The sequence below is a fragment of the Perognathus longimembris genome, chromosome 7, assembly GCF_023159225.1.
Source record: "Perognathus longimembris pacificus isolate PPM17 chromosome 7, ASM2315922v1, whole genome shotgun sequence".
Lineage (NCBI taxonomy): Eukaryota > Metazoa > Chordata > Mammalia > Rodentia > Heteromyidae > Perognathus > Perognathus longimembris.
The window spans coordinates 19,300,316-19,320,071 of NC_063167.1; the positions used below are offsets into that span (position 1 = coordinate 19,300,316).

The window sequence follows — 19,756 nt, forward strand, 5'->3', positions numbered from 1 at the left end:
GATGCTCTACAATAGATGAGTAGGTTAAAAAATAATGTGGCACTTATTCATAATGGAATTTTATTCATCCATGAGAAAGAATAAGATTATGTCATTTGCAGGGAAATGGATGGTCCTAGAACAAATCATGTTAAGTAGGATGTAAGCCAAGTGCAGAGACCAACGGCACTTGTTTGTTCTCATATGTGGAAGCTAGATCTAAAATACAACTGGACGTGAAAACTTGTACAGGATTCTAGGCATTCACCCACAATCACCTTAATAATAACAATACAATTATATTTTTTTGAAAAGCTGGGCATAAACTGGGATAGCACCCAGGACCAGAGTTCAAATCCCAGGGACTTGCAAAAAAAAAAAAAATACCTGGGCTTACATGCCTGTCCTCCCAGGTACAGGAGAAGTATAAAGAGGAGAATCATTATCCAGGCCAGTCCAGATAAACTCAAGACCTTATTTGAAAAACAGAATAAAAGGGGCTAGGGATATGGCCTAGTGGCAAGAGTGCTTGCCTCCTATACATGAGGCCTTGGGTTCAATTCCCCAGCACCACATATACAGAAAATGGCCAGAAGTGGCGCTGTGGCTCAAGTGGCAGAGTGCTAGCCTAGAGCAAAAAGAAGCCAGGGACAGTGCTCAGGCCCTGAGTCCAAGCCCCAGGACTGGCCAAAAAAAAAGAAAAACAGAATAAAAAGCTGAGAAAGTATGACCCATTGGTACAGTAATGGTACTGCCTAGCAAGTACAATTCCATGAGTTCAAAATGCAGTACCCCCAAAAATAAAAGATAGAAATAAAATTAAAATATCTGCCCAGTTGCTGATAGTTTATGCTGAAATCCTAGCTATTTAGGAGAATGATATCTGAGGATCAAAGTGTGAAGTAAGCCCAGGCAGAAAAGTCTGTGAGATTCTGATCTCCAGTTACCCAGCAGAAGTGTGGCTCACTTACTTAAGTGTGGTAGAGTGTCAGTCTTGAGCAAAAAGATGAGGTGAGAGTGTGAGGCTATGAGTTTAAGCCTCAGTGCCAGCATAAATTAGTAAGTGAATGAGCAAATGAATGAATAAAAAACAAGAAGAACATTTCTGGGTGTCATGCACACTCAGAAGGAATGACATGAGCTATGAAGTGCTGCAGTAAGTGCTTTTCCCTGAAGTTTATCTCATGAATTGAACAAGAAGAGTAGAGAAAATAACCAAAAGGAGTTATAACCAAAAAGATTACAGGGCTCACACCTGTAATCCTAGGTATTCAGAAATCTGAGACTTGGAGGATCATAGTTGGAAGCCAGCCTGGGCAAAAAACACTGTGAGACTCCACCCCCAATTAACTAGCAAAATGCTGGAAGCATGGCTCAAGGGGTAGAGAGCCAGCCGTGAGCAAAAAGTTGAGCAAGAGCCTCAGTCTGAGTTCAAAACACACACACACACACACACACACACACACACACACACACACACACACACACACACACACACACACACACACACACACACGAAAAAGGGAAAATTAACCAGAGTGAGAGAAGGAAACTTAATCTGTGGGACAAATCTTTATCATAAACTTTAAAGAGTAGTTGCCAGGTACATTTCAGTTTGGGCCAGAACAAAACATAGCTATTTTTCCTGGAATCTATCATGCACTATGGTAGAAGTGAGAACAATATGAGTAGCAACTCAGCTGAGGGTTATAAAGGCCGTGAGCATGCATTTGTCCTGTCCTTCCACCTGGGACCTGAAACAGCTATTCTTCAATAGAGTGTGAGTGTGTACTGTATGCTTGGTTTGGGGGATACAAGAAAGGATCAGATACTGGGCATAATGACCCCTACCTGTAATCTTAACACAGGGGAGGCTGAGGTACTATCTTGAGTGCCAGGCCAGCCTAGGTTACATAGTAAGACGTTATCTCACAAAACAAAAAATATGAGCCAGACATAAATGATCCTAGGTACTATGGAGCTTAGATACAATATAATTGGTGGACACTTTTTGAAAGTAAACACATATATGTATGTATGTGTGTATATCTATCTATCTAAACAATTGCAGATAAGTACTATAATCTATTCAAACTTTATTGAAGATAGATTTAGATAGTTGTCAGGAAAGGGCTCTTGAAGATGAGACCCAAAGGAAAAGTTCTTAGTCATATGGAGAGTTGGGATAAGAACGTTCTAGGGTGAGAACAGCTAATGCAGACTGAAGTGAAGAAGGGCTTCATGTGTCCCAGGAAGCAGAAAAAGTGTCATTTTGTTTAAAGTAGTTCTAGACCAAGTCCAGAAGGAGATCTACTCTCCAGGATGTTTGAAGAACTAGTTTATGGATCTCTGAAGTTTTTTTTTTCTTCCTGGTCAGTCTTTCAGGCCTTGGATTTCTGAGCAGAGGACAGGATGAAATGCAGGTCATTTCCTACAAAGTTTCTGCCATCGGGTCTGCCGGTTAGGCTTCTTTGTACTCCCAGGGTTCCTAGTATAGCACTTTGTCCATTACAGGAGCTCAGCGTTGTATGATGATAATAACTGCTCCCTAGTCTGGTAGTTGTATGTTAGCAGTCTCAATTATATACTTAGAATATTTGCTGACTCTACTTTTCTTTTTTTTTTCCAGATGAAAAATGATAGGATAAAAGTATCCCTCTCCATGAAAGTTGTCAACCAAGGGACTGGGAAAGACCTTGATCCCAACAACGTTATCATTGAGTAGGTAAAGGGTTTGGAAAGGCTCCAATCCCACTCAATCTGAACTGGAACTTCTAGCATTTGTCAATTTAGGTGTTGATGAGTTATGCCACTTTTGTGATCTTTAGTTTTTATGGATATGAAGTATACATAACACTACGATGGAATTGTTTCTTTTCTTTTCTTTTTGTTCTAGTCCTGGGTCTTGAATTCAGGGCCTAGGCACTGTCCCCAAACTTTTTTGCTTAAGTGTATTACTCTACCACTTGAGGTACAACTCCACCTTTGGTTTTCTAGTGGTTAATTGGAGATAAGAGTCTTGCTCAGCCTTTTCTTCTCCTGGCTGGCTCTGAACTGTGATCCTCAGATCTCAACCTCCTGAGTAGCTAGGATTATAGGCAGCGTGAGCCACTGGCACCTGGGTAGAGTTATTTTTGATGTTGGATTTTAATTTTTTTTGGTAGTCTTCCTATACATCCCATATCTTCCTGCCTCAGTCTCTTAGTGTTGGGATCATGAGCATGTACCCCCCACCCCCCAACTTATTGCATCAAGTTCTAAGATAAAATACTAGGATGAAAATCTCTTAGCATAGTAGGGCTCCAGCACTGGTTTTGTTTCCTCCTCTGTCTTTTTCTGCTTCTATTCTTTATTCTGTTAACCTCCAAGTATTCATGAAATACTCCTACTGGTTTCTGAAGACAGGTGGAGCTATGTAGGAGAATGGGGTCGTCTTAGAGCAATTCTAGTGGTGCTTAGATTCTAACATCTTCTGAATACAATACCTTGCCTTTTTAAAAAAAGAGTTAGAGGATTTTCTTTGATCTATGATAATGTCATGAAAATTGTTCCGCTTCAAATACTTCCTTAAACTTTAACCAGTGGTTCTTGAATCCCTGAGATCCTTTGAGGAATCCTTTGGGAGTGCTACCACTGAGCCATGCCTGCGGCCTTGAGGAAACTTGAGGGGCTTATTAACTGTTTTCTGTTATCTCAGAAAACCAATAAAAATCATACACTTATCCTTAAGTTACTCATGATGTTTTTTTGTTGCCTTAAATGGTGAAATATATTATTCTCTTTTGCTAATTAGATGCCTTCTTTGGCAGTTAGGTCACTAATAAAAATTTTTTAAAAGCTGGATGTGGTGACACATGCCTATAATCCTAGCACTTAGGAGGCTGAGGTAGGATGTGAGTTTGAAGCCAGATTGGGCTACACAGTAAGACCCAGACTCATAAACAAGCAACAACAATGAAAACAAAAAAGTAATAAATGACATTTGAGTGAGATATTGTTTCAAAACAGTTCTTTGGAAGGGAGGGTTGTGAGTCTTGAACTCAGGGCCTAGGCTCTGTCTCTGAGCTTTTTCACTCAAGGCTAGTTCTCTACCACTTTGGACCACAGCACCACTTCTGGTTTTCAGGTGGTTATTTGGAGATAAGAGTCTCACAGACTTTCCTGCTCGGGCTGGCTTTGAACCGAAATCCTTAAATCTTAGCCTCCTAGTTGCTAGGATTACAGGTATGAGCCATCGGCACCTGACTCAAAAAGTTTTGAATCTCTCATGTTTATAGTTCCGAGCAATATCACTTTGGATATGAAAGAATTTTTTTTCTGATATTTATCAAAAGTACAGTGCCGGCAATTCACAATAGCCAAAATATGGAAACAACTCAGATGCCCCTCCACAGATGAATGGATCCAAAAAATATGGTACCTATACACAATGGAATACTACATAGCAATTAGGAATGGTGAAATATTGTTATTCGCAGGGAAATGGTCAGAACTCGAACAAATAATGTTGAGCGAGACAAGCCTAGAACACAGAAAACAAAGGTGCATGATCTCCCTGATATATGACTGTTAAGAAAGTGCGACAGAGAGACAGTAGAAACCAAAACTGTGAAACCAAAAACTGCTTGTCAAATGGTATTTCCCACAGGATTGGGGCAGCGACCCAACATTATGTAACTAAAACCAAACAACTACTCAACATATAAAGGTCAAAAATTGACCTCTCAGTGGAATACAATAGCTCAAAAGCTATGTATGTACGTTCATATAAGACTACTGTCGACATATTGTCTAATATTGACATTACATTTAAAGCCCTAGGCGAATTTTGTTGGGCGTAGGCCATGTGGATACGGTATATGTTCTTTTTTTTTTTTTTTTTGGCCAGTCCTGGGCCTTGGACTCAGGGCCTGAGCACTGTCCCTGGCTTCTTCCCGCTCAAGGCTAGCACTCTGCCACTTGAGCCACAGCGCCGCTTCTGGCCGTTTTCTGTATATGTGGTGCTGGGGAATCGAACCTAGGGCCTCGTGTATCCGAGGCAGGCACTCTTGCCACTAGGCTATATCCCCAGCCTGACCTAGGGAAGGGAAAGAAAAACAGGGTGTAAGATATCACAAGAAATGTACACACTGCCCTACTATGTAACTGTACCCTTTTTGCACAACACCTTGTCAAAAAATTTGTGTTCAATTAATAAATAAATGTAAAAAAAAGTACAGTGCCGGGAATTATTCAAGGCACTGTATGTATGTACATTAATGCATGCAATTCTCATAACCATCTGTGAAGTAGATGTGTATTTCTGTTTTCTAGCAGTGCTTGATGAGCAACTAGCCTGTGGTAATGGAGTGAATCTAGGACCAGTGTTAAAGTTATGCCCTTTTTGCCACCAAATGCTTCTAACTAGAGCATGTGATGTAAAGGTTTTCATATTCTGTCATAGCCTGCTCTCTAAATATTGACGTTTGTAGGGCTGATTATTAACAAAATACTTTGAGTTATAGTGGAAATCTTTTACAACTCAGATTTCAGAGAGGTTATTTAGGTCTGGCACTAAACTGATGACTTTGTAATAAATTGCTTTTGTTCCAAAGAATTCTGTGTGCTTTAGACTAATTCCAAAGCAGTGAAATTTCCCAGAACCATACTTAACAATGGTAAAGTATAAAACAAGATAATGAGCTAATTGCTTTTCAGAAATAGGATAGGGCGAGGGAAAGGCTTCTGGTTTGAGAAGTGACTGTGGGGGGGGGGGCTGTGTCTACTTATAGCCATGTGACTGAAGCTGTGACTTTTGTCATAAATGGTGGCTGTGGGCACATCGAGGAAAGTAGCACCATATAGTGAAATGAATGCAGGTTTGAGAATGAGACTTAATCACAAAGAATTCTAGTTCTGTTCAAAATTAGTATATGACCTTGAGCAGATTGTTTAGTACACTTAACCTCAGCTGGGCTGGGAATATGGCCTAGTGGTAAAGTACTCGCCTTACATACATGAAGCCCTGGGTTTGATTCCTCAGCACCACATATATAGAAAAAGCCGGAAGTGGCGCTGTGGCTCAGGTGGCAGAGTGCTAGCCTTGAGCAAAAAGAAGCCAGGGACAGTGCTCAGGCCCTGAGTTCAAGCCCCAGGACTGGCAAAAAACAAAACAAAACAACACTTATCCTCAGCTTCTGCAGAATGATCACAAATTCAATGCTAGTCTGGGCTACCCTGTGAAACCCTGTTCAGAAGCAAGGAAGGAAGGAAGGAGAAAGGGGAGGAGGAGGAAGTTGAGGAGAAAAAAGAGGAAGGAGAGGAGGTAAAAAGAAGGAGAAGGAAAAGGAGAAGAGGAAGACCTAGAAGAGGTGGTAGAACTGAACTTTAAAGAAGTTCCACGTTTAATGGATGGGGCAGAATGTGGAGGATCTTAGTCCTCTCCATTTCCTCCTTTGAGCCCATGGCTCAAGAAAGTGCTGACCAGAAGGATGTGAACTAATTAGCTCTGGCCTGCCTTATATAGCTGTCTTGCATTTCTCTGGGTAATGTGGCTGAAATTTCTCAATTTCAATTTGTGGCTGAGTATTTCTCAATTTTTACTTAACTATAAAGATCTAGTAAATAAAGGGGTTGAAAATCTTAGGTGATCTATACCTGGGTAACAACTATGGTAATGGACAGTAAAAAATGATTATAGTCATAGACTATAGAAATAACCATGATAGTAGTAGAAATGCCATGGTAACTGTTGGGTTGGTTTACTTATGATTGAGTACTGGATTGTTTTAGCCTGCTCAAGCTTGCTTAGTGGTAATGGAAAAACATGGTCGCAATTGTTAAAATAAAGTTGGTACTAGGTCAGCCTGACCGTGATATTCTGCTTCTGTAAACGGCTTGCTTAACCCATTTGTGACTTGCTCTACCCCCGGAACTAACCCCCTGCATCAGTGCTACGTGACCACCTGTTGTCAATTCCTGATATCGAGGCCAGTTCCCGATATCATAGCCAAAATAGATAACTGAAAGGGTAGATAGCCAATAGAAATAGGACAAGACTTGCTTGCTAGATGCCATCCAATCAAGTATCTACCAAGTTGGAAATACCCTGCCCCTGTTGTAATCACAATAAAAACCCTGCCTATCTGAGGGTCAGGGCTCTCAATCCAGATCTGCTGTGTCGGTGACGGTTGGGAGTCCAGGCTCGAGCTTACAATAAAGACTCTCGTGAGTTTGCAAAAAAAAGAAAAGAAAAGAAAATCTTAGGTGAAGCTAGAGTCTAACATTAGAGATTCATGTGAGAAAGAATATTTGGGAGCTAGCAGAGTGGCTCAAGTGGCAGGGTGCCTGCCTAGGAAGCAGGAAGCTTCCTAGCTGAATTAAATCCTAGTAACACACACAAACATACTCACAAGAATATTTTTTGACTGTGGATATAAATCATAGATATAAAACATGGTAGAATATCAAGTTCTGGGTTTGGTTCTTAGCACCATAGAAAAAGGGCAGGAAGGGGGAGAGAAGGAAGATTAGGAAGAGAGAGAGAGAGAAAAAAATGCTTTTTATGAAGAGCAAAAAAGTGCAATGCATGTTTATTGGTGCTTATTGTGTGTTTTGAGCTTTGGGTTAAGGTGCTAGGGAATGAAAATAGTAAAGATACTGTAACTCAAACAGCTCACCATTCAGAACCAGGCATAATAACACTTGGGAAGCTGAGGCTAGTGGATAACAAGTTCAAAGCTAGCCTGGGCTATACATTGAGACCGTGTCTTAAAAATGTAAGTAAAAACATCATCCAGTAAATAAAGTAAATAAAAAGTATAACATGTGCCAGGATTGAAGTATGTGTAAGAGTTTAGAAAAAGGAATTGATCTAAAATGATGTTCTTATTAACTACTTTATGAGCACCTTAGTTGTAGGTCCTGTGTGTTACAAGAAAGGTGAAAAAATAAAATCTCTTGATATTGGGAGCAGTTAGACTCAATTGATTTTTCAGCCTTGTTCATTCTACCCTGTACATTTTCCTTCTCTCTCCTGTGTTCCTGACAGAAAAAAAAAAAAAAGACAAACCCAGCATACAACATTACCTTGTAGTATCTTGCCAAATCCCTTAAGAGGGTCAGCAGTCGTGTCTTCTTCATTACAGGCAAGAAGAGAGGCGGAGACGGTCCTTCCAGGATTACACAGGGCAGAAGATCACCCTCGAGGCTGTCTTGAACACGACCTGCAAGAAGTGTGGCTGTAAAGGTAAGGACAGGCCTGCCATTTCTGTGTTTTCCTCCCAGTGGATGGACCCTGCCTCAGGAAGGAGATAGCTCAGGGTTAGACTATCTCACTCTTTAGCCAACTGATGGCTGTGCCTGCTGGTGCTGTTATGCATTAGAGAGTGTGATCTGAAGCTGTTTCTGTTTCCTTTCCTGAATGCTGGCCCTGCAAGATTCTGAGTAACTGCCATTGCCTCCCACACACGCTGCACCCCACTTTCTGCACTTAACCTGTCTGGTTAGGTCCCTGTGTCCTTTGCTGTAAGAGGGAAGAATAGAAGAGTATTAGATTATGATTTATACTCTTTTGTGTTTTTTTTAAGTCTGCTGTGGGTGCTTGAACTCAGGACCTGGGCACTGTCCCCGAGCTCTTTTGCTTAAGGATAGCACTTGACCACTTTGAGCCACAGTTTCACTTCCTACACTCTAAATTTTATCTCCAGGGACAATTATTGTTGTATAAAAATTAAATGAGGATCCTTGAGGATCCAAGTTGAGCTCTGTCTTCCTCATCTTTATGTCTCTAACTTCAAACCTCTGAATATAATATCCTGTTAGTAACAACAATACAGGCTAGTCACTTCCTTGCAGCTTGATTTCCTCAGGTTTCCTACTAGTCTTTCAAATATTAAAAAGCTCTGTCAGCCGACTTCCCTTGTTGGAGCCATAAGAAGGATTGCCAGTTTCTCATTTTCAAAGTGACCTCAATTTGTCACCTCTTCTCCCTAGCCTTCCATCTGCCCTGCTCTGTTCATTTTTCTGCAATGACTTGTGGCAGATTTGCGTCCTGGCTGCAGTTATGGGATTTTGAGCCCCTATTTATTATTGATGTAGAGGGAGAAGGGAAAAGTAAAACTGAGAGAAAGAATATCTCCTCAGAGGAAGGGTAGGTGTATACCATGTATTTGGAGAACTCAGAGCTGCCCCCTTTCCTGGAGTCATTCAGCTTCTAGACTCAGGGATACAAAGTAGCTCGCACATAGCTTTCTGGTTATGCAGTTGTGTCTGCTCCTGAGATGGGATCTGTGGGAAGCTTGGACAAAACTAGCTGTGTAGTCCATGCCATCTGTTAAAGGATCCTTCTATAGCACTACATGAAGCAGAGGAATATAGAAAATAATAATGAGGATAATAATAATAATTTGTTCCAATCAACAAAGGTCAAGCCAAAGATAGCTGGTTTGGGTGTAGCTAAAAAGCCCAGGGAGGCATGAAATCTGCCATGAGTAGCTCTGTTACTGTGCATAACCTTGAGCTGTTTCCTAGCTGTAAGCTTCAACTCCTCTGCAATTGCAGGATGTTGGCTCTCATGATTCCTCAGGCTCTTGCCAGACCTGACAGTCTGAATGTTCAGTGCTCCTCAGTGACTGTGCCTGTCTCTGTGTTGACTTGGCTATGAGTGCCCACTTCCTGCCAGCTATCTTCCTTTAGGACTTGGCCTGCCACTCAGCTCCTCCTGCTAAGCATCCTGCTCTCTGGAGCAGCTTTTCACTGTCAGCAATGAGTTCCAGAATAGAACTCGAAAAATTAATAAGTCCCTTTGCTAATGGAGGGCAGCACAGTCTGCATTCTCCTCCGCTGCCATTTCTAAAGCAGTACCAGACCTCCACCAGCTTTAAGACCAGCTGCTCCCTGGCCTCTGCTGAGTGAGTAGTGCCATCTTGAGGTGGCAGAAAATCTGTTCTGAATAGACTCAGTAATATATTCTGAGCCACTGGGCCCATGTCAGGAGCTTCTGAGGAAGACCTGCCTGCTCAGAAGAGGAACTGCTTACTCCTTTCCTACCCTCTCTGCTTCTCTTGTGCAGGCCACTTTGCAAAGGATTGTTTCATGCAGCCAGGTGGAACCAAATATGCTCTCATACCTGATGAAGAGGAGGAGAAAGAAGAAGCAAAGTCAGCAGAATTTGAGAAACCGGATCCCACCAAGAATTCCTCCAGAAAAAGAAAGAAGGTAAGTTCTATCTTTTTTTTTTTTTTTTTTGCCAGTCCTGGGCCTTGGACTCAGGGCCTGAGCACTGTCCCTGGCTTCTTCTTGCTCAAGGCTAGCACTCTGCCACTTGAGCCACAGCGCCACTTCTGGCTGTTCTCTGTATATGTGGTGCTGAGGAATCGAACCCAGGGCCTCATGTATTCAAGGCAAGCACTCTTGCCACTAGGCCATATCCCCAGCCCCGCCATCTTTTTTTTTTTTTCTTCAATCTTTTCTTGTTTGTTTTAAAATGAAAATGTGCATTTTGCAGAAATGCTAGCCTTGAGCAAAAAAGCTCATATACAGTGCCCAGGCCTGCATTCAAGCCCCAGGACTAGCTCAGCAAAAAAAAGCAGGTTGATTGAAAGTAATAATACTCAGTAATAGGAAAGTAAGTTTATAGTCATACAGCCATGGGGTAGAATATTTCATTGTTATTTTTTTTGGCCGTCCTGGGCCTTGGACTCAGGGCCTGAGCACCGTCCCTGGCTTCTTCCTGCTCAAGGCCAGCACTCTGCCACCTGAGCCACAGCGTCCCTTCTGGCCGTTTTCCATATATGTGGTGCTGGGGAATTGAACCGAGAGCTTCATGTGTAGGAGGCAAGCACTCTTGCCACTAGGCCATATTCCCAGCCCCTCATTGTTCTTAATATCAAAACTTTGGAAGAACATAAAAGGATGTCAGAATATAAGAAAAATGAATATTCCTTGCCCAAAATGACCATAATCTTATTTATCTATATGTACAGCTTTAGATGTCTATATTTATTATTACCTAGCAAAATGGTTAGAATATAAATACTGATAAAAATCTCTCAGTGAAAAGATTACTGGGGATCTTGGTTTTCTTCTTTGTTTTTCAATGTCTGGCACTAGGCCCACCCTACCTTTTAGGCCACTTCATTACTATTTTCTTTAGTTAAGTAAAACTATTTCCTTAGGAACCAATGGATTGTGCTTGTAATCCTAGCCACTCAGAAGCCTCAGATCTGAGGATTGTAGTTGAAAGGCAGTCCAGGAAAGTTCATGAGATGCTCATCTCCAATTAAGCAATAAAAAGCCAGAACTGGAGCTGTGACTTAAGTGATAGAAGCTAGTCTTAAGCACAAAAGCTCAAGGACAGTGCCCAGGCCCTCAGTTCAAGCCCAGGAGGAAAAAAAAAAAAGACTACTACCTTAATCCTTTAAGGATGCTAGCCAGGTGTGATGTGCCTGTTTGTAATCCCAGAACCTGGAAGATAGAGATAGGAGGACCATAGTTGAAGGCTAGTCTGGGCTACATAAAAACATTATCTAAAGAAGGAAAAAGAAAACCTTTGAATGGGAGTTCCAGTGGCGCAATTGGTTAGTGCTGTACTTATAAGAAAACCTTTGAATGAATGAATGATTGATTTTGTCAGTCATAGGGCTAGAACTAAGGGCCTGGGCTCAGTCCCTGAGCAATTTTGCTCAAGGCTAGTGTGTCTTCACATTGAGGAACAGCTCCATTTCTGATTTCCTGGTGGTTATGGAGATCAGAGTCTCATGGACTTTTCTGCCTTGTCTGGCTTTGAACCTCAATCCTCAGATCTCAGCTTCTTGAGTGGCTAGGATTACAGGTGTGAGTCCAGCTTTGTTTTATTTTTAAATATTTGGCAAACTTTTATTGAATGGTCATTTGTGCCAGGCACTGCAAACTTCCCCCTAAAATGAAGAATCCATTTTGTAGAAGAGGGAAAGGGCCCGTTATACCATTGTAAGAACTAGCCAAGTATTTGGATGGCTATGTGTATATTCTCTTCCTGGGACTTTAGCTAACTGATGACTTTCATTCCCTAACTAGGGCCTCCTAGGTCCCACAGAGTTGGTTCAAGTCCTTTAGACCTAGGTTTGAGGCTCTTATGTATGCATTTGAGCTAACTTCAATTTGTTAGTTTGCAAAATAGGATTGTTTGTTTGTTTTGTGTGTCATAGGGCTCAAACTCAGGGCCTGGGTGCTGTCCCTGAGCTTTTTCACTCAAGATTACCACTCTACCACTCAACTTCCAGATTTCTGGTGGTTATTTGGAGATAATCATCTGAGACTTTCTTGCCTGGGCTAGCTTTGAACCGGGATCATCAAACCTCAGCCTCCTGAGTAGCTAGGGTTACAGGCATGAGCCACTGGCACCTGGACTTGTTATGTTCTTTGATGACAGTGTTACTTGCAGAAGGATGCTCAGCTCACCAAAATAAATAGAGAGCACCTGATAAGTAAGTTTCTAATTAAATACCAGCTGTCATGACCACCACAATATGGGCTAGTGGTAGAGTGCTTGCCTAGTATACATGGAGCCCTAGGTTCGATTCCTCAGCACCACATATATAGAAAAGGCCAGAAGTGGCACTGTGGCTCAAGTTGGCAGAGTGCTAGCCTTGAGCAAAAAGAAGCCAGGGACAGTGCTCAGGCCCTGAGTCCAAGCCCCATGACCACCACCAACAAAAAAAAAATAACATTTAAAAAAATCTGACCATTTGTTGATCAAAGTTAAGTGAGATACATGTGCAAAGCCCCAGCCCAACATCTGTATTATTAAGCACTGTATTAGTGGCACACTGCTGTAATTCACTCTTCTCAGATTTTGCTCTTACTTTTGTTTTTCCCTTACATTTGGTTATTAATCCGTTTCAGAGTCATCCCTTGCTCTAGCAAGGTCTATTTGTTTTTCCTAGAGTCTTAGAAACAAGTAGTGGCTTCTTTTCAGTGCTTCTCTTCCTTGTTTGCCTTAGGCTCATACCTTGGGTCTTAAAAACAAACAACAAAAAACCTTTTGTCTTTGTCCTTTTCCCAATGAAATACAGTCTAGGTGCCCAAAACTTCTGACTCTCAGCCTTCTCTACATACCTCCCAACTTTCCTGTTGACCTTCAGTTTATGAAGGAACCATTCTTGTGTTTTCTAACTCAAAGCTAGGCCCAGCACGCATGCTGCCACCTGCTGGAGTGTGAGTTGTGTTCCTCCAGGCTGCACAAGAGCTTCTGCAGCAACTGAAGGCTGCTTAGAAGGCCTTTTTTCAGTCCTCAATTGCCAGAGTCCACACTCCAGTGCACCAGAATTCTCAAGCATTTTGTTCTTCTCCTGAGCCTGCATCCTTGAAAGCAAAGTTGAAAAAGTGCCAGACTCAAAAAATATGCCGTTCTTGTTGCCTTGGCTTACCTCAACTTGGCTTTTCTTCTCTGAATTACAGGCTTCCATCTGTAAACTGTGAATAATAATCCATGAATTTTAACTGGTACAGTGGTACCTAGCTATAATCCAAGCTCCTTGGGCATGTAAGGCGGGAGAATTACCAGTTCAAAGTCAGCCTGGGCTGTCTAGTGAGACTCCATCTCAGCCAAAATAATGAATTTTGACTCTTGACAGATTGTCTTTTTAAATTAGCATTTATTAGTTGTACAAAGAGGTTTTATTGTGATATTTCCACACATGTATACAATGTATCCCAATCAACCTCACTCCTTCCATCACTCTCATTTCCCCTCTGAAAACCATTTCAAAGGGTTCCATTGTTGTATTTTCATATACTGACCATATTCATCCTCATTCAAACGCTCTAGCCCTCTCCCTCCCTCTGTATCTACCGAATTCCCATCCAAGCCTCTTACTTTCTCTAACAATATTATTATTGAGAAACTGTGACGTGTTTCTTAGATGTAAGGCAGCATTATTCTCCCTATTTCGTATTCATGCTGGATGAGGCTTGGAAGGAATCAGTACCTGGCTGTACATTTGCGTATTTGTTTTCCTAAGACCCTTTCCTATGTAAAGGGCAGAACCTAGTGAAGCTCCCAAGCCCTGATGTCCTCTGATGGGGGATGTTATATAATATAACCCAGCCTTGTCATCAAGAGATATTCTGGGGCCACAAGCTGGGCCATGGGTGTCCCTGCTCCCAGCTCCTGGCCCTGTGCCGGGCTAGCTTCACTTCCCCTGGGTCTGGGGATGTTAAGATTATCCTCGGGGCTGGGGATATAGCCTAGTGGCAAGAGTGCCTGCCTCGGATACACGAGGCCCTAGGTTCGATTCCCCAGCACCACATATACAGAAAACGGCCAGAAGCGGCGCTGTGGCTCAAGTGGCAGAGTGCTAGCCTTGAGCGGGAAGAAGCCAGGGACAGTGCTCAGGCCCTGAGTCCAAGGCCCAGGACTGGCCAAAAAAAAAAAAAAAAGATTATCCTCTCTTAAGTGTGTTTCCCTTTTCACCCTCTCCCCTGGGCGCCTGGCCTACGGGCGCCCAGGGTGGAGTGACGGGGACACAGGTAAGCCTCAGTCCACGTGGCCGAAGGAGACTCCTCAGGCCCTTCAAGAAAGACACTCACAGACGCATGGAAGTCTCGGAGAAGACCTCAAGGGCATTCTGATTTATTCAAATGAGGGGCCAAGAGATATACCCCAAAGGCGGGCACAGGAGAGGGGCCCCTGATTGGCCACAAGGGCTGTCCCTCTAGTGATGTCAGGGGACTTCCTTTGTGGGCGGAGACCCAGCCCCCCCAAGGACTGGGTTCTGGGGCCCCTGGCCATCAGACACTGTTAAAGGCGGAAGGGGAGGGGACAGGCTAGAGCCAGCTGTGGCCTCTTTTTGCTTTTTGTTGTTTTTTTTTGGCCAGTCCTGGGGCTTGGACTCAGGGCCTGAGCACTGTCCCTGGCTTCTTTTTGCTCAAGGCTAGCACTCTGCCACTTGAGCCACAAGGCCACTTCTGGCCATTTTCTGTATATGTGGTGCTGGGGAATTGAACCCGGGGCCTCATGTATACGAGGCAAGCACTCTTGCCACTAGGCCATATCCCCAGCCCCAGCTGTGGCCTCTTAAAGGCACAGCTGTCCCCAACAGCCCTGCTTGCTTTGTTCCCACACATCCTCTGTCCCATTGGCAATGTCAAGAAAGGGTTTTGGTTTAAATGTCTTTTAAAACTCAGACTCATTTGCTGTAGCTAATTTAGCTACATTGTAAATGCATCCTGGGAGTTCTTTGAAAAAGGAGAAAAATACTTCCTATGGGCTGAGGGTGTAGCTTCATGGTAGAGTGCTTGCTGAGCATGCTCAGAGCCCTGGGCTCAATCCTTGGCACCAGAAAAAACAAACAAACAGAACCTACCACAGTTAGCGCTTACTGAATGTCTGTAAAGTATCAGGCACTATAGTTAGGACCCATTGAATTACCATAACATCCTTTGAAAAATATATTTGTAAACATTTCCCTTTTACTGAAAAGAAAACTGAGCTTCAAAAGTGTTAAATCCTTAACCAGGTGCCAGTGGCTCACTCCTGTATCCTAGCTACTCAGGAGACTGAGATCTGAAGATTAGAGTTCAAAGCCAGCTCAGGCAGGAAAGATGCTGTGAGGCTCTTAACTCCAATTTCCCCACTCCCCAAAGAAAAAAAATCCAGAAGTAGGGTAGAGCGATAGCCTTGCATGAAAAAGCTGAGGGACAATACCCAAACCCTGAATTCAAACCCTAGTACCAGAAAAAATATATATTTCTTTCAAGTCACATAGAAAGTTAAGTGGCAGAGCTTGAATTTGAGTTTAATTTTATCTTACTCTAAGATTATTGTTCTGACCTCCTTACATTTCTCTATGGGAAGAGAAGCCTTGTGCTATACAGGATAACTCAGGGGACTGGAGATTTCCATTCACATCTCTTGCGTGTGTGTGTGCATGTGTGTATCTGTGTTTGCCCGCGCCATTACTGGAATTGAACTCGGCCTGGGTGCTGTTCCTGAGCTTCTTTTTGCTCAAGGCTTGTCACTTGAGGCACAGCTTCACTTCCAGTTTTTTGTTTTTTGTCAGTCAATCATGGAGCTTGAACTCAGGGCCTGGGCACTGTCCCTGAGGCTTTTTGCTCAAGGCTAGTGCTCTACAACTTTGAGCCACAGTTCCACTTCTGGCTTTCTGGTGTTTAATTGGAAATGAGAGTATCACAGACTTTCTTGCCCAGGCTGGCTTCAAACTGATTCTCAGATCTCAGCCTCCTGAGTAGCAACTAAGATTCCAGGTGTGAGCCAGTAGTGCCTGGCTGACTTCCATTTTTGTTGTTGTTGTTTTCTTGTTAGTTGGAGATAAGAGTCTTAGGGCCTTTCTTGCCTGGGTTGGCTTTAACCACAATCCTCAGATCTCAACTTCCTGGGTAGCTAGGATTACAGATGTGAGGCTCCATTCATATTATCTACATTCAGATCCCATGCAGAAGAAGCTGGAAGCTACTTGCCCCAGATCCAAGAGGCAGATCTGGGGCAAGCAGCTTCTACCCTCTCCAGACAATAAATACTATGTCATTCAATCACAGCCATGTGACACAGGTGCTATTTTTATCTGGTTTTCATTTGAGGAGGCTGGGCCTCAGTGGGGTGGGATGATTGGCCAAGGTTACAGATTCGTAAGAACAAGCAGGTGGAGGTCTAACAGCTGTTCTTTCTACCCTGTCACTGCTGGCTTCTGATACCCAGCTCCAGTTGGAAGCCAGGAGGAACAATAGCCTTGTCCTTGTTTGTTCTTGCCTTTTCTCTTCCCTCTATTCTTTCTCTTTCAGAAACCTTACTGAGGCAATACAGATATTTGAAATTCAAGGAAAAGGCTCATGCAGTGCTTAAAAACTGCCTCACAGGAACCTGCCTCCTATGTTTCTGTGGGCTGTACTGTTACTCCGGCCCCATGATCTTTGGGGGACTAGTTTTTGGAAAGTTCTTAGTTTTGTTCTTTTTAATTTGTGTTGAGATAGGGTTTCACTATGTAGCACTGGCTGGCCTGGAGCTCACTATGTAGTCCTTGACAGCCTCAAGCTTGTGATTCTTCTGGCTCTGCCTCCCTAGTGCTGAGATTATACGTGTGTGCCAACACTCCTGGCCTAAGCTTTGTTCTTTATCAATGTGCTTGTGCGATGTTGTTGCGAATGTTAGAGATAATAGATATTCAAGAGGACTGGGAGCCATGAATCCTAAATCTTTGGCACATTTATCATTATTAATTGTCAAAGTGATGTACAGAGGGGTCATGGTTTCATATGTATGGTAGTGAGTACATTTCTTATCCAATTTGTTGCCTCTTCCCTCATTTTTCTCCCTTTGGCACATTTTTGTCCCCATGAATTGGTGATTGAACACACAGCCTCAGGATTGCTGGGCAAGTGCTCTAACACTTGAGCCATGCTCCAGTCAAAATCTTCTACTTTACCCTGTGCCCTCAAACTTGGGGCCTCTCAGTCTCGCTTTCTCACTCAAGGGTGGGATTCTACCACTTGAGCCACAGCTTTTTTTCCAGATGTTTTTTGCTGGTTAATTGAAGATAAGACAGACTTTCCTGCCCTGAGTGGCTTCCATTCAGATCTCAGCCTCTTGAGTAGCTAGGATTATAGGTGTGAGCCACCAGTAACCAACTGTTCTATGTCTCTGCATATGTAAGTCACTGTCTTTAGATAGACTTGTCTATAGACCTTTTTCTGAAAGCTTTAATAGTCTTCACTTTCATAAGTGGAAGCAGTAGATAGATGCTATTTCTTTAAATTTAAAAAAAGGGAAGTCAAATTGGACAGATTCATATGAAGTAAAAAGTTAAAAACCTTTGTCCTTCTCCCCACCCACCCCCAACCCCCACCCTTCTTTTTGCCAGTCCTGGGGCTTGAATTCAGGGTCTGGGTACTGTCCCTGAGCCTCTCTGTGTTCAAGGCTAGCACTCTACCACTTGAGCCACAGCACCACTTTTGGCTTTTTCTGTTTATGTGGTACTGAGGAATCGAACCCAGGGTTTCACACATGTTAGGCAAGCACTCTACCACTAAGCCACATTCCCAGCCCTTCTCTCCCATCCTTGTTATTAAGGTAATACTTGATACCAGTTAGTTATGTTCTTTCCAGTGTATTAAATATATGCAAGTGTGCTGGGTATAGTGACACACAGGCCTGTAATTTAACTCATAGGCAGAGGCAGGAACATTGAGTTTAGACTAACCTGGGCTGCATAGTGAGACCCTGTCTGAAAAGGTAATACAGGACTAGAAATATACAATCCTCATTATGCATGCATGTATGTACACACACACATATATACACACACACACACACACATATTTATGTTATGTACACTGGAATTCCCTCAACATGGCTTTGGTGTCCTGGAATCCATGAAACATAGTCTAGGATCTTTCACTTGTTTTAGCTATCTTTTGTCAGTATGTAAAGGTTTACTGATTGTTTTTAATTGTTTTCTAATTTATTTAGTATCCCACTGATTACTTGCTTTTTTCTTTTCAGTTGTGGGGCTTGAACTTGGGGCCTGGATGCTGTCCCTGAGCTCTTTTGCTCATGGATAGTGCTCTATTCTTAGAGCCACAGCACCACTTCTAGTTTTTGAGTGGTTAATTGGAGATAAGAGTCTCATGGGGACTTTTCTGCCCAGGCTGGCTTTGAACTGCGATCCTCAGATCTTAGCCTCCTAAGTAGCTAGGATTACAGGCCACCAGCACCTAGCTCCTGCTGTCTTTTTAAAAGCAGGTACATACCCACAGTCTTTCATTTTTGAACTTTTCAGGAAAAGAAAAAAAAGAAACATCGAGACAGGAAGTCGTCTGACTCTGACAGCTCGGACTCGGACAGTGATACTGGCAAGAGGGCACGGCATGCATCAAAAGACGGCAAAACATCAAAGAAGAAGAAGAAGAAGAAGAAGCATAAGAAGAAGCACAAGGAGTGAGCAGAGGACACGTGGGGGTGGGGAGAGAATGGGGAGCCAGGAGCATCGGGCTTGAAGCCCTGCCTCCTGGAAAGACTCTGTGGTGAGAAGGTGGTCTCCCACCCATTGACTTCTCCTGGAAATGGCTTCTTCATGCAGCAGGCAGATTTGGGAGCTAGAGGCCAAAGGCAGATGCCTGAATTGAGTTGTTTTCTTTCTTTCTTTTTTTTTTTTGCCAGTCCTGGAGCTTGAACTCCAGGCCCAGGCTCAGACCCTGAGCTTCTTTTGCTCAAGGCTAGCACTCCACCACTAGAGCCACAGCGCCACTTCTGGCCTTTTCATGTATGTGGTACTGAGGAATTGAACCCAGGGCTTCATGCATGCTAGGCAAGCACTCTACCATTAAGCTACATCCCCAGCCCTTGAGTTGTTTTCTTTTGTTCCTGACTCCTTTGCAAGTGTCCCCTGCAGCCTGCCATTCATTTACCTAGCTTCTTCCATACAGCTGCCACTGCCTGAGCTGGATTCCTTTACAGGAGTTCAGTCTAGAGCCCCAGGAAGTGCTGTGGTGAGCTTGGCTGTTGCTGGGGAAGTGATGGAGCCCTTCCTGTTGGCCTGTACTGGCCAGTTGGTGGGTAGTCTCTGCTGCCTCCTCCAGGGTAGGAGCAGAAGGCAAGAGGCCAGCAGTGGGTGGGAGAACATGGGAAGAAGTGGCATTCACTTTTTCCATGTCCTGTGCTCGAAGTGACAGCCAGTGGCCACAGCCAGAGAACAGTCATTTGCTGTGTGACTTATCTCGTGTATGACATTCCAGCAGGCCGCTGAACCAGACATCTGAAGCCAAGATCATTGCTCTATTTTCTATTTATTACTATTTGAGT

The 19,756-nt window shown here is 43.2% G+C and overlaps 1 protein-coding gene across 1 annotated transcript in view; it reads left to right on the plus strand.

The window, feature by feature from the left end:
- Zcchc17 (zinc finger CCHC-type containing 17) overlaps positions 1–19,081 on the plus strand; it is a 38,483-nt gene extending 19,402 nt beyond the window's left edge. Inside the window, exons 5-8 of the mRNA XM_048350732.1 lie at positions 2,609–2,700; positions 8,106–8,206; positions 10,031–10,176; positions 18,735–19,081. Of these exons, the coding sequence (XP_048206689.1) occupies positions 2,609–2,700; positions 8,106–8,206; positions 10,031–10,176; positions 18,735–18,896 (501 nt within the window). The 3' untranslated portion in view covers positions 18,897–19,081. The remainder of the gene's footprint in view (positions 1–2,608; positions 2,701–8,105; positions 8,207–10,030; positions 10,177–18,734) is intronic.
- The last annotated feature ends 675 nt before the right edge of the window (positions 19,082–19,756 follow it).